The sequence below is a fragment of the Microcebus murinus genome, chromosome 2, assembly GCF_040939455.1.
Source record: "Microcebus murinus isolate Inina chromosome 2, M.murinus_Inina_mat1.0, whole genome shotgun sequence".
Taxonomy (NCBI): Eukaryota; Metazoa; Chordata; class Mammalia; order Primates; family Cheirogaleidae; genus Microcebus; species Microcebus murinus.
The window spans coordinates 102,624,091-102,638,431 of NC_134105.1; the positions used below are offsets into that span (position 1 = coordinate 102,624,091).

Here is a 14,341-nt window from a genome sequence, read left to right on the forward strand (position 1 = left end):
CCTAAAGTTGCCACCCCTTTTCCCTCTCTGTCCCCATGACTTCTTGCTCCAAATTATAGTAGGGAAGAAAACTATTTTACTCTTTTTATTCTGTTCATTAATGATCTGAAAGAGGAATATGGGAGAAGGGGATACCATCACAAGGCTCCAAAGAACCAAGGGTGCAAATCAGTTCATTTCACTTTCTCTGTCTGAGATAGGGTCTCTAAGACCCAGGATAAAAGTGTAGAATATAGCTATATGGACTCGATTTGCTTCCGGACCTTTTCCAGAGCCTTTCTGTCCAGTTGTCGCTGACGAATGATGACAAGGCAAGCGAAGATCAAGGCCACACCCACGACAGCCCCTTCAAATTTCCAGAATAAGTGTTGTTCCATCAGAGCTGAGCGGCAACTGAGGGCAGAAAGGAACAGTTATTGCCAGGGTAGGCCAGACAGCTTCTCCCTCTGATCTCCCTTCTACTTCAGCCTAACCAAGATATATCCAAGAGGAAAAGTCAGCCTTCTTTTTTCTTAGAGACAGAGTCTCACTCTGTTGCCCAGACTGGAGTGTAGGTGTGCAATTATTGCTCAGTACAGCCTCAAATTCCTGTGCTCAGGAGATCCTTCCAACCTCAGCCTCCTTAGTACCTGGGACTACACACACCACTACACCTGGCTAATTAAAAAAAAATTGTAGAGACAAGGTCTTGCTATGTTGCCCAGGCTAGTCTCAAACTCCTGGCCTTAAGCAGTCCTCCCACCTCAGCCTTGAAATGCCGGGTTTACAAGTGTGAGCCACTGCACCTGCCCCAGAGTCAGCCTTCTGATATATTTAAAGTACACAAATCCCTCACAAATATATCATTTAATTTATCCTCTGGTGAGATAAGCAGAGTTAGAATTAACCAATTTTACCTATGATAAAATATGGCCAATAACATAGTGCTAAAGAATAAAGCTGGGACTTGGGTTCAAGGAATTTGGCTCCAAATCCCCTCTTCTTTTCTTTCTTTTTTTTGTTTTTTGAGACAGAGTCTCACTTTGTTGCCCAGGCTAGAGTAAGTGCCATGGTATCAGCCTAGCTCACAGCAACCTCAAACTCCTGGGCTCAAGTGATCCTAATGCCTCAGCCTCCCAAGTAGCTGGGACTACAGGCATGTGCCACCATGCCCGGCTAATTTTTTCTCTATATATTAGTTGGTCAATTAATTTCTTCCTATTTTTATTAGAGACAGGGTCTTGCTCTTGCTCAGGCTGGTTTCGAACTCCTGACCTCAAGCAATCTGCCCACCTGGGCCTCCCAGAGTGCTAGGATTACAGGCGTGAGCCACCATGCCCAGCCCCTCTTCTTGTCAATATGTCATGCTACCCACAGACCAGGAGGAAGAGATGGGACCACCTACCTAAAGTCATAGGAGCAAAGGAGGTGATCTCAGAGAAGACAAATGGCACTCACCTTTTGAACTCATTCTTCTTAGATGAACTGCATATGATTTTCTCTACATACCCTGTGGAACTGCACTCAGGGGTAGTTTTCTGCCAGGAGAAAAGGACCAATGCACATATTAGGAAGCAGCAGCAGGAAAAACAGAAAGGCTGACATTCAGAAGAGGCAGAAGCCCAACTGCTATGGTTAAGCGTTGGCAGGCAACAGAGTTAATGAAGATTTCTGATTCAGATAGTGGAGGTAGTGGTTGCATGATTAGTAATGTGTATTAGAAAGAACAGTTCAAGGGCAATAGTCTAAAGAGAAGTGAGGACAGGTTCCATAGCCCACTGTACTAAAAATTAACAGAACAGAGTTATCAGCTGAATACTGCCATTAACTTGAGAAAAAAACGAGGCACATTTTCAGAAGAAAGACAAATGCAGATTTTGACATATAGTGAGACCACAAGCATAAGTAAGAAAAGAATGCAAAAGCTCACTTAATAAGACTTGGGGACTGCTTAGATGTGAGGAAAAAAAGGATAGAAAACATACTCACAGTCTTAAAATTAGAACATGGAGTGCACTCTTCTGCCACCACAAACTCTTCCACCATCCAGCACGGCAAATTTGAGGTGCTCACTAAAAAGAGGAAAGAAATGCCAACCCCAGACCATTCAGGAAATATTTCTCCAAAAGGTGCTGCCCATCCAACTTCCCAGCACAGCGCTTGCCCTCATTCCATATGGTGCTGTCCTTTTCCACCTGTGCTCTTGGTATATGGGGAAGACATTAAAAACAAAACCAAAAAAGCTATGGGGGTGTCGGGTTCTGAGACAATCACCCACCTGAGAGCTTCTCCTCCTGCACAGGAGCCTCTGCTTGGCTGCAGCGGGTGGAGGAAGAGGGGAAGGGGCAAAAGTCAGAATCCAAAACACAGGGCACCCCACCACCGCTGTCCATGGACAAGGTCTCCCCAATTTCCGGAGGTAGGGACGATCCGGTCCTTCTGTGCCCTCCTTTCCCCTCCCTTCGCCCCTCCTTACCAGAGCTTTAAGGTGAAAGCGCAAAGCAACCAGCAGAGGTGGCGGCCGTGGGGGAGGCCACGCCTCCCCGCGCCTGCAGGCATGGATCGCTCAGTGTCACACCTGGCTCAGTCTCGCACCTGGCGGAACACTGGGACCTGCTCGTCTCCCCTCGTGCCTCGGAGTGCAGAGGCAGCCCTCCAAATGTTCCGGGTCCGGGCGGCTAAATGCCGGGGTTGCCTATCAGGGCAAAGGCTCTGTCGGCACGTCCCTGTGACCACAGCGAGAAAAGCCCATATGCATTTGTTGGCTAGGGACGCGAGGTCCTTCCGCGGAACCCGCAGGGTCCTAAAGGAAGAGCCGGCGGGGACACACGGGCCTAGCACCAGCTACCCTCGGCCTCCGCCCGCGGCGCAGCCATTTTGCCCCGCGGAGCATCCTGGGGCGCAGGCCCGGGCGCGGCGTGTCGGCGCCTACTGGGGCTTGTAGTCTTTCGCAGTCGGTGGCGCCTCGCCCGCTGCTCCCTGGGAATTGGCTCAGCGCCCCGTTGCATTGTGGCGCCGGTAGTCTTTGCGAGAATGGAGGAAATGGCGGCTGCCGAGGCTCGCCGGGATTCTCGACTCGCTGTTCTCCTGTTTTCCGTTCTGGGCTAGGTGACCAGGAAGGTGTAAAAAGGCACAATACCTCGCCCTCCCAGGACTTTGCTGCCTTCTTGAAAATCTGGGATTCACCATTAAGCTTTAGCCTCTCTGACACCCTTCGCCATCTCATCGTCCTCGCCTGCGATGGTCCAGTGGAGAAGTTGGTTTGGAGGTCAAGGAATGGAGATGAAACTGCACTTTTTCCTTTCTGCAGGAACAGGAATATCCGAGACACCTGGTGAAGGTGAAACTCTCCTCTGTCTCTGGGTGCCTACTCCACTACACAGGTGAACAGTGTTACCTCCTCTCATGTTAATTGCTAAACTACGCAGAACTGGTCTTCTGGATAACCTCTCAAATGTTCTCAACTCTCCCTTGCTCCTACATAATGGAATAATCATTAGTGCAATGAGAAGGGCATGAGATTTGAAGTTTCAAGAAATATTAGGTCTAGCCATGCGCGGTGGCTCACGCCTGTAATCCTAGTTCTCTGGGAGGCCGAGGCGGGCGGATTGCTTGAGGTCAGGAGTTCCAAACCAGCTTGAGCAAGAGCGAGAACCCCGTCTCTACTATAAATAGAAAGAAATTAATTGGCCAACTAATATATATAGAAAAAATTAGCCGGGCATGGTGGCGCATGCCTGTAGTCCCAGCTACTTGGGAGGCTGAGGCAGAAGGATTGCTTGAGCCCAGGAGTTTGAGGTTGCTGTGAGCTAGGCTGACTCCATGGCACTCACTCTAGCCTAGGCAACAAAGTGAGACTCTGTCTCAAAAAAAAAAAAAAAAAAAAAAGAAATATTAGGTCTAGGTTGAGTGCTTATTAGCTACATGACCTTAGGACAGCATCTGGCTCTCAGTGTTCTGTGTAAAACAAAGATGCTAATGTGCATTTTCTAGAATTTTTTGAGATGCAAATGAAATGTGTTATCTCTGTTTTATGAGTAAGTTCAGAGAGTATAAGTGACTTGTCCAAGGTCACCAAGCTGCTGAGTGGGAAAACTGGGGTTTAAGCCTAGACTTTCAATTCCCAGTCGAAAGATTTATGACTGATTTCCATTCCCATGGAGGTAAACCTTGATATATACTCAGAACTGCAGTGACTTGACCCATAGTCAATTCCTGCTTTACTGTCTGGTAACATATTAGTCACTATGCTAATTTTGCCCTAATTTGCCTCCTAGTTTCACATATATGTGTTATCCACAGCCTCCCAGACAATGGGGCCATACGATTTAGTTTTCTTAGATGCTCAATAGATAGACAAGGAAGTACTTAAAATAAGCTTCATATAAATATGAAGCACTAATAAAATAATATGAATCTCAGCTCTCAGGATCAAATGGCTCACTGGGGACAGTTACTCTTGCCTGTAATTCCAGCTACTGAGGAAGCTGTGGTGAGAGGATCCCCTGAGGCCTGGAGTTCAAGATTAGCCTGTGAAACAAAGCAAGACCTGAGACCCTATTCTCAAGAAAAAAAAGGGCAGGGGGAGCCAGGTGTGGAAACTCATGCCTGTAATCCCAGCACTTTGGGAGGCCAAGGTGGGAGGATTGCTTGAGGCCAGGAGTTTAAGACCAGCCTGGGCAACATAACAAGACCCTATCTCTACAAAAAGTAAGAAAAATTAGTCGGGTGTGGTGGTGTTAGCCTGTAGTCCCAGCTACTTGGGAGGCTGAGGCAGGAGGACCTCTTGAGCCCAGGAGTTCAAGGCTGCAGTGAGCACTGATGACACCACTGTACTCTAGGTTTGTCTCCAAAAAAAAAGGGGGCAAGGGGAGGGCTCATCTCCATATTTCTTGTTAACTCTACTCCACATTCTCCTCCTCCAAGGCATCTTTCTAACCTAAAGACTACAGCTTCTACCCTTCCCCACAGACCTAAGGGTAGAGCACTTTATTTGGGGATTAACAGTATATCTGGGGTGGGCGCAGTGGCTCACATCTGTAATCCCAGCACTCTGGGAGGCTGAGGCAGGTGGATTGCTGGCGGTCAGGAGTTTGAAACCAGCCTGAGCAAGAGCGAGACCCAGTCTCTACTATAAATAGAAAGAAATTAATTGGGCAACTAATATATATAGAAAACAATTAGCCGGGCATGGTGGCACATGCCTGTAGTCCCAGCTACTCGGGAGGCTGAGGCAGGAGGATCGCTTGAGCCCAGGAGTTTGAGGTTGCTGTGAGCTAGGCTGACGCCACGGCACTCACTCTAGTCTGGGCAACAAAGCGAGACTCTGTCTCAAAAAAAACCCCAGTATATCTGGTGGTATATCCCATAAATTCTATGTTTTCCCATCAGAGCTAAAGCTGGCTTCTCAAGAGCAGAGACTACCAGACTGTGGAATGACCACTGAATAGAAGTTGAAATAAAACAAAACTTGGGGCCGAGTGCCGTGGCTCATGAACCCGTAATCCTAGCACTCTGGGAGGCCAAGGCAGGAGGATTGCTCGAGGTCAGGAGTTCGAAACCAGCCTGAGCAAGAGCGAGACCCCGTCTCCACTATAGATAGAAAGAAATTAATTGGCCAACTAATATATATATATAGAAAAATTTAGCTGGGCACAGTGGCGCATACCTGTAATCCCAGCTCTTTGGGAGGCTGAGGCAGGAGGATTGGTTGAGCCCAGGAGTTTGAGGTTGCTGTGAGCTAGGCTGATGCCATGGCACTCACTCTAGCCTGGGCAACAAAGTGAGACTCTGTCTCAAAAAAAAAAAAAAAAAAAAAAGAATTAATTGGCCAACTAATATATATAGAAAAAATTATCTGGGCATGGTGGCACATGCCTGAGTCCCAGCTACTCGGGAGGCTGAGGCAGGATTGCTTGAGTCCAGGAGTTTGAGGTTGCTGTGAGCTAGGCTGATGCCATGGTACTCACTCTAGCCTGGGCAACAAAGTGAGACTCTGTCTCACCAAAAAACAAAAAAAACAAAAAACCTGGGCCTTGGTGCAGTGGCTGACACCTGTAATCCCAGCACTTTGGGACACCAAAGTAGGGTGATCGATTGAGGCCAGGAGTTAGACACCAGCTTGGGCAACATAATGAGATCCTGTTCTACCAAAAAGTTAGAAAATTAACCAGACATGGTGACGCATGCCTGTAGTCCCAGCTACTTGGAAGGCTGAGGCAGAAGGATTGCTTGAGCCCAGGAATTCAAGGCTGCAGTGAGCTATGATTGTGCCACTGCGCTTCAGCCTGGACAACAAAGCAAGACCCTGTCTTTAAAACAAGAAAAGAAAAAACCTGATGAGGGCTGAGCTTTCATTTTGCTTTTTTTTAGAGACTGTGTCTCATTATGGTGCCCAGGCTGGAGTGCAGTGGCTATTTACAGGCATGATCATAGCATACTACAGCCTCAAACTCCTGGGCTCAAGTGATCTTCCTGCCTCAGCCTCCCAAGTAACTGGGACTACAGGTATTTACCACCATGCCTAATTTTGAATTTATTTATTTAAGTTATTATTTGTGTATTTCTGTATTATGTGTAGTTGAACAGTTATATGTTACAAAAAGTAGACTGTGTTTTTTTTCCAGTAGTTTTTAGCCATAATTAAACTTTTGGCTGAAATGTGCTCATATTTGTTACTCCTTACCAAATCCTACCTTATCTCATGACAAACTGTGAAATCTTATAAGATTTCACTTCCAGTAACCTTACCAAGCAACTAACTGGGGTCTCTACCCTGAAACTAGATTTTTAAGTATCTGCTCTCGGTTATGATGAGGATATTAGTATCTTTCCTCGGAGCCACAAAGTGCAAGTCTTTCCTCATCTCTTGAGCAAATTAAACCAGCTAGGCTGTTTACTACAGAACTCAAACATAAGCCACAAAAACGGCTTATCATTACCCCATTAAAGCTTAGAAACTTAACATAATTATCAAATTATTTTATTACATTTATTATTTCTCCCAGCACTATCAGGGTTTTCTTTTTTTTTTTTTTTTTTTGAGTGTTGTCTTTTACCAACAGAAATAGCAGCACAAAAAGAGACTTTGCTGCTGACTCTAGGGTAGCCATCTACTTTTACACTGAAAGGTTGGGGGTTTCTTTCTTTCTTTTCTTTTTTTGAGACAGTCTCACTCTGTTGCCTGGGCTAGAGTGCTGTGGCGTCAGCCTAGCTCACAGCAACCTCAAATTCTGGCCTCAAGCGATCCTGCTGCCTCAGCCTCCCGAGTAGCTGGGACTACAGGCATGTGCCACCATGCCTGGCTAATTTTTTCTATATATTTTTAGTTGGGCAATTAATTTCTTTCTATTTTTTTTTTTGAGACAGACTGTTGCTTTGTTGCCCAGGCTAGAGTGATGCCGTCGCGTCAGCCTAACTCACAGCAACCTCAAACTCCTGGGCTCAAGCGATCCTACTGCCTCAGACTCCCGAGTAGCTGGGACTACAGGCATGCGCCACCATGCCCGGCTAATTTTTTCTCTATATATTAGTTGGCCAATTAATTTCTTTCTATTTATAGTAGAGACGGGGTCTCACTCTTCCTCTGGCTGGTTTTGAGCTTCTGACCTCTTGCAATCTGCCCGCCTTGGCCTCCCAGAGTGCTAGGATTACAGGCGTGAGCCACCATGCCAGGCCTCTTTCTATTTTTTTAGGGGTCTCGCTCTTGCTCAGGCTGGTTTGGAACTCCTGACCTTGAGTGATCCACCTGCCTTGGCCTCCCAGAGTGCTAGGATTACAGGAGTGAGCTACCGTGCCCAGCTAGGATTTCTTAATTGCCTTGAATATTGTGCCCATGAATAAAAATTATAATAGTACATTTGTCCCAGTCAAATCTGACATTTTTATTGATCCTGATAATAGATCAAATTTGTGAGATAATTTGCTATTTAAAAAATATCGTGGGCCAGGTGCAGTGGCTCGCGCCTGTAATCCAGGCACTCTGGGAGGCCAAGGCGGGTGGATTGCTGGAGGTCAGGAGTTCGAAACCAGACTGAGCAAGAGTGAGACCCCGTCTCTACTATAAAGAGAAAGAAATTATTTGGCCAACTAATATATGTAGAAAAAATTAGCTGGGCACGGTGGTGCATGCCTGTAGTCCCAGCTACTCAGGAGGCTGAGGCAGAAGGATTGCTTGAGCCCAGGAGATTGAGGTGGTTGTGCGCTGGGCTGATGCCACAGCACTCACTCTAGCCTGAGCAACAAAGCGAGACTCTATCTCAAAAAAAAAAAAAAATTGTGGGGCTGGGCATGGTGGCTTATGCCTGTAATGCTAGCACTCTGGGAGGCTAAGGCAGAAGGATTGCTTGAGGTTGGGAGTTTGAGACCAGCCCGAGCAAGAGCAAGACCCTGTGTCTACCAAAAAACAGTGAAAATTAGCCTCTACCAAAAATAGAAAAAATTAACTGGGCATGGTGGCCTGTGACTGCAGTCCCAGCTACTCAGGAAGCTGAGGCAGGAAGATCGCTTGAGCCCAGGAGTTTGAAGTTGCATAGAGCTGTGATGATGCCACTGCAGTCTACCCAGGGTGACAGAGATTCTCAAAAAAATAAATACATAAAATAAAATAAAAAATACTATGGGACAGGCGTGGTGGTTCATGCCTGTAATCCTAGCACTGTGGGAGGCCGAGGCGGGCCGATTGCTCGAAGTCAGGAGTCAAAATCTGCCTGAGCAAGAGTGAGACCCCATCTCTACTATAAAAATAGAAAGAAACTAATTGGCCAACTAATATATATAGAGAAAAAATTAGCCGGGCATGGCGCATGCCTATAGTCCCAGCTACTCGGGAGGCTAAGGCAGGAAGATTACTTGAGCCCAGGAAGATTGAGGTTGCTGTGAGCTAGGCTGATGCCACACTCACTCTAGCCTGGGCAACAAAGTGAGACTCTGTCTCAAAAATAAAAATAAAAAAATACTGTGTATGATGAAAAGGAGCTATATTTACTTAAGGAGACTGTGTATCAAACCTGAACTTTTCTTTTTGATTGTTGTTCTTTTGCATGCCAGTAGTTTTGCCATCTTTGTTATTCAGTAGTTAAGAACTGTTTTTGTTAAAATTTGCTTGTCCCCCTGCTTGTAAGTACCACCCAAAGGCTATGTCAACTAACTACTGTTCCTGGCATACAGAAAATGCTCAATAAATATTTATGAATAAATGAACCTCTCATGTGTATCATATTCCTCACCAATAAAAGCAGATAATAATGCCTAGCAAATATCTAAATGGGTGACGGCTGGCAGAATCAAAGAAGCTTGCACAAATCACTGTATGAACAATACTAGCTCCTGTTGTTTTCCTGAGACTAGGACTATTAGAGTCCTTCTCTCTTGGAATTTTCTGTACTCAGGATAAGACTCTGCCCACAAGGGTCTCTAGACCCCATAATAGAGAAAATCCGGACATTCAGTTCACTCTGCCTCCTGCTCCTTGTCGTTTTCCTCACCAATTAAACAGCTGGGGAAGAGAAACGGGTAGGAATAGTCCTGGTGCCAGAGGAATGCACCCAGATTCAGGCAGACCAACCACTTTGGAGAAGCAAGAATTTGGTTTGAAGCTGGGCATGGTGGCTCAGGCCTGTAATCCCAGCACTTTGGGAGGCCGAAGCGGAAGGATTGAGGCCAAGAGTTTGAGACCAGCCTGGGCAACATAGGGAGACTCTGTCTCTAAAAATAAGGAGACTCTGTCACAAAAAATAAGGTGTGGCAGTGTGTACCTGTAGTCCCAGCTACTATGAAGGCTGAAGCGAGAGGATCCCTTGAGCCCAGGAGTTTGAAGCTGCAGTGAGCTATGACTATGCCACTGCACTCCAGCCTATAAGACAGAGCAAGACCCTGTCTCTAAAAAAAAATTTAAAATTAAAAAAAAAAACAAGGATTGAGTTTGAGTGGAGAGTAATGAGAGGTACCCAAACCAGGCACATTTATGCAAATTGTGGCCTTTAATACCAAGAAAGACCATGCAGAGTGACAGAATAAAACCTCAGAGAGTGGTGCTGAGCCAACCTTTCACAGGACCCTAAAACCTGATCTAGTTACAGAATAAATCAATGTATTTACATTTTTGTTTGACCTGAAAACCCAGGGAAGGTCTGAAGCCTGAGGCCATCTATCCTTACTTCTTTCCTCCTCCTCCTTCTCTTCCCGTCCCCTTACCTTCTTTCACTTCCTCAATTCTTTCCCTTCCCTCTCTGCCTCTCCTTTCCTCCTTTTCATTTTTGTCCTCTCCATTTTCTCCTCATTCTCCTTACCATCTACCTATCTATTCCACCAAGCCCCTCAGCCCTGCCTTCCTTGGGTTCAGTTTCCAGGCTTAGGGTGGGGAGGCAAGAAGGGGTCCTCAGCCCAGGGAGCACTTGGTGTTCTTCTTGTCACAGGTTTTCAGGTTAGTGCTGGGAGGCATGTTGCCATTTCCCTAGAGGGAGAAAGGTATGGGTAAAGGTGTGAATGGCTAGTTGGGGTATGAAGCTATGAACTGTTTGAAGTCAACCCACCCTCTTGGGAAATCTTAGCATTGTTCCCCTCCTCAGTTTTTACCCCCAACACACACACACACAGTTGTCCCTAGCCCAGCAGAACCCACTTACTGATTTCCGGCTTCCTGACTTGAGCAAGATGTCCCGGGCCAGGGAACTAAAAGCCTAAGGGCAGTGGGGTGGGGAGGGATTGGTCAGAGCAGTTTGGAGGGGAAGACTACCTTTCATCTCTTTGAGGGGGACAGGTCTCACCTCATCCACGTTCATACTGGATTTAGCACTTGTTTCAAAAAATCGGATTCCGTGCTCTCGAGCCAACTGTAGGGGGTGAAGTGGGAAGGAGAGAATTGGATTAAGGGCAATACCCAAGTCCTCAGCAAACCAACTTCATGTTGGCCCTCCCAGCTCAGTTCTAGAACACTGCCCAGCCTGACCCTCACCTTATCAGCCTGCTCCTTCTGCACCTTCCTCTTGGCCTCCATGTCACACTTGTTTCCCAGCAAGAGGCGCTCCACTCCAGCCGAGGCATTCTGGGGGCAAAGGGTAAGACAAGTAAAAGTTGGTTCTGGCCTATTCTCATTGCCCCCCAATTCATCCTCCAGGCTCTAACCAGTTCCCCCAACTCATTTGGAGGGTCCTCACCTCTTTGATGCTTTTCATCCAGTTCTGAATATTCTCAAAGGACTTCTCATCGGTGATGTCATATACTAGGATAATGCCCTGGGGGGTGGCAAATTTCACTTTGGACTATATTCCTGTTTAGGCTCCCCACTGCCCTCCAAGTGACCCTGCAAGTTCCATCATGGATCTAAACACTATGAAGTGTTGGGCCCTCTGCAACCCACATTGTGACCCCCCATTTTTCCCTGCCCCAACCCTGGACCCTTTGTACTCATAAAATTATATTCTCTTTTTAAAATTTATTTTATTTTTTTACTTCATAAGGGAGGTAAGAAACTATAAAACTATATTCTACTGCCTCATGCCCTCATCTCTTATCCAGACCCACACTTCATACCATGGCTCCGCGGTAATAGGCAGTAGTTATTGTCTTGAATCGCTCTTGGCCAGCTGTGTCCCTGGAGGAGTAGAAGGTTTAAAGGCTGGGGTGGGATGGGGGAAGGGATTTCCAAGGGAAGAATTCCTCCCCTAAGAATGTAGCTTTTGCAACATGGTAGGGCTAAAAGGGAAAGAATGAGGAAATAATAAAAGGGAAAGGAAAGAAAGACAGTTGGGCTGACTTTAAAAGATGGTGCAGGCCTGAGAAACAAGATGTCTCTTGTTTGTTCACTGAATGCTTACCCTGTGTCAAATACTGAGTATGTATCGTTTTATGCCTGTGTATCACTTTTATCTAATCCTTACTCTAACCTTGTTAGACATGTTTTATTGTCCCTATTTTACAAATGAGGAGACGGATTTGGAATGGCTGAATAACTAATGAGGGTCAGGCGGCAGGTAAGTAACAGAACCAGGATTTGAACCTCAGTCTGCTCTTATGTGTCATATCATTATGCCTCCACTAAGCCTCATTCCACTTAAACATGTTCAGGGGCTCCAGCTTCCTTATGGCAGCTAGGTCAAACCTCTACATTGGCTTTGTGGGCTCCCCATCATTTAAAGAGAGCATGAGACTTGGAGTTAAGTCTTAATTCTGCTATTTGCCATTTAACTGCTGATAGTCTGTTTCCACATTGTAGGTCAAATAAACATTTGTTGTTAAATTCAGAGAATACTCTGGAGCCAGAGGAGGCATGAATTATAAACAAACAAACAAGCTGGGAGAGCAGGAACAGTGATGGAAGGACAGCTGAGAGAGGGGAGGAAAATGGACAGAAGTGCTGTTGAAGGAACAATCAGGAAAGGGTGAGAAAAACAGAAGGAAAAAAATGATTGTAGGAGGTAAATGGGGAAGTCTGATTAGGTGTCCTGGGGGATTCACTCACCAGACTTGCAGTTTGATCTTTTTCCCCTCTATATCCACAGTGCGGATCTTGAAATCAATTCCTAGGGGAGGAAGGTGTGCACCAAAGTTGAGATGTGTGTGCGTGTGTGTGTGTGTGTGCGTGTGTGCGCGTGTGTGTGTGTGTGTGTGTGTGTGTGTGTGTGTGTGTGTGGTGAGAGAGGCAGGAATGGAGCGATGGCAATGCCAGAATGCCAGAAATTCTGCAGGGCAGCAATCTTGTTGGAAATGCAGAGCTAGAGAATTTTCCCAAAGCTATTTTATCGTTGTTGTTGTTGTTGTTGTTTTAGAGTCAGGGATCTCACTATATTGCCTAGTCTGGTTGTGAACTCCTAGGCTCAAGCGATCCTCCTGCCTCAGCCTCTGGAGTAGCTGAGACCACAGGCGTGTACCACTGCTCCCCGCTCCTAAAGCTGTATCTGTATAGCAAGAATATGTCTTGTACTTAGATTTTGGAGGCGCGAAGGTGATGAAAATTCTGCTGGGGGGCTTACAACCCTCACACCACCTCTTGGGCTCCCTCAGCCGCGCCAGCTGACAACCCTCTCAATTCAGTCTCCGTCTCCCCCCAATATTACTTTCATGCTCCTCTTCCCTTCTGCTTTTTAGAGCCCTCTACTCTTGGTACTTCAGTCACCCTCTTTTAAAGAGTAAAGGAAAAAGTAGCTGATGCCAGTCAATGTGAATTAACTAGTGGGCCAAGCTTGGAATTAAGAGTCTGAGGCTAAAAAGGATTCCTCCTGGGACTGAATTAGGAAAGAGGGGCACTTTTCCTTTCCCTTTGTAACCAGAATTGTCTTGAGACTCTTCCTGTCTTATTTCCCAGGCCAGAGGAGATGAGAAGGGAGGAGGGGAGACAATGTTCTTCTTACTAGAGACTTGGGCACCTCCCCCAGGCCTGCTTGGAGCCCCAGGGAGGAGGTTGAGTCACCAGGCTGACTCAGATCCCAAAAGTCCCCTCATTTCCACCTTCCTCACCAGGCTGACTGCATATTCATGATCACAGTCCTTGGGCCACCCTCCAGCACACCCAGCCACCCTATTCCACCCTCCCAGACCTTTGAGTTGAGGGGCAGGGAGACTGGGAAGTAGATGGTAAGGTGGGGATGCAATGGGAGAGTTTGAAGCTCATGGGACAGAAAGAGGCTAGGAGAACCGGGAGACAGATGTTGGGGGAGAGGAGTATAGGAACTGTGGAGAGTGGATCAAGAGAGTTCTAGGTGGATGGGGGAGGGAAAAGAGGAACTGAGAGGAAAAGAGAGAAGGGTTCATGTGGATTTGGGGAGACTAGGGAGACTAAGTACCAAGAAAATGAGGGGCTGGCAGCCACTGAAGAGTTACCTGGAGGCTTCAGAGAGGTTAGAGGTTTGGGTACCATCCAGAATTTAGGCTCCTAGAATTTAGGAACCTTACTCTAAGGGGACGGAAATGTGGGGTCACTAGTAATCTAGGAGCTTGAGGACGAAGTCACGAGGGGGAGTCGGGGGTCTGGGATATGGCCAGTGGGCTCACCGATGGTGGAGATGTAAGTGTGGTTGAAGTTGTCCTCTGCAAAGCGAATGATCAGACAAGTCTTGCCCACCCCAGAGTCCCCGATCAGCAGCAACTTGAAGAGGTGGTCGTAGGCTTTGGCCATGGCGGACACTGGGGGAGCCGGGGGAGGGGTGGGGAAGCGCCCGGCACTGGTAGGCGGGATCCGAGGGTTGGCGGACAGAGCCCAGGCCAGGAAGAAGTTTTCCTCCCTCTCCCCGCCCAGGCTCCGGGAAAGGGGAGAGGCGGCACTCCCCTGCGCTCCACCCCCTGCCCGCCCACCGCTCTGGGCCGGCCGAGGAGGCCTTGTGTGGTGCGCTTGGCTTTTCCCTCCCCGCCTAGCCAGGCCTGTCTC

At 47.2% G+C, this 14,341-nt stretch overlaps 2 protein-coding genes across 2 annotated transcripts; both read right to left on the reverse strand.

Moving 5' to 3' along the window:
* Positions 1-53: 53 nt before the first annotated feature.
* JTB (jumping translocation breakpoint) lies at positions 54-2,923 on the reverse strand. The gene is made up of 5 exons (XM_012791254.3): positions 2,456-2,923; positions 2,258-2,295; positions 1,969-2,051; positions 1,438-1,517; positions 54-393 (listed from the first exon to the last, which is right to left on the reverse strand). Exons 1-5 carry the CDS (start codon positions 2,536-2,538, stop codon positions 237-239), a joined length of 441 nt encoding a protein of 146 aa, XP_012646708.1. The 5' UTR covers positions 2,539-2,923; the 3' UTR covers positions 54-236.
* A 7,017-nt stretch (positions 2,924-9,940) lies between these two features.
* RAB13 (RAB13, member RAS oncogene family) lies at positions 9,941-14,203 on the reverse strand. Its single transcript, XM_012791246.2, has 8 exons — positions 13,969-14,203; positions 12,440-12,500; positions 11,512-11,572; positions 11,136-11,213; positions 10,934-11,023; positions 10,746-10,811; positions 10,605-10,658; positions 9,941-10,432 (listed from the first exon to the last, which is right to left on the reverse strand). Exons 1-8 carry the CDS (start codon positions 14,090-14,092, stop codon positions 10,358-10,360), a joined length of 609 nt encoding a protein of 202 aa, XP_012646700.1. The 5' UTR covers positions 14,093-14,203; the 3' UTR covers positions 9,941-10,357.
* Positions 14,204-14,341: the final 138 nt, after the last annotated feature.

What these genes read in the sequence shown, in the direction of transcription:
- JTB (XM_012791254.3), bottom strand. Translation starts at nt 2,538, where the DNA reads ATGCCTGCAGGCGCGGGGAGGCGTGGCCTCCCCCACGGCCGCCACCTC. An exon ending in GCAGGAGGAGAAGCTCTCAG is followed by an intron (nt 2,052 to 2,257) that starts GTGGGTGATTGT and finishes TCCTCTTTTTAG; the next exon opens with TGAGCACCTCAAATTTGCCG. An exon ending in CATGTTCTAATTTTAAGACT is followed by an intron (nt 1,518 to 1,968) that starts GTGAGTATGTTT and finishes TTCTCCTGGCAG; the next exon opens with AAAACTACCCCTGAGTGCAG.
- RAB13 (XM_012791246.2), bottom strand. Translation starts at nt 14,092, where the DNA reads ATGGCCAAAGCCTACGACCACCTCTTCAAGTTGCTGCTGATCGGGGAC. An exon ending in CCTATTACCGCGGAGCCATG is followed by an intron (nt 11,214 to 11,511) that starts GTATGAAGTGTG and finishes GCCACCCCCCAG; the next exon opens with GGCATTATCCTAGTATATGA. An exon ending in AGAAGGAGCAGGCTGATAAG is followed by an intron (nt 10,812 to 10,933) that starts GTGAGGGTCAGG and finishes CACCCCCTACAG; the next exon opens with TTGGCTCGAGAGCACGGAAT.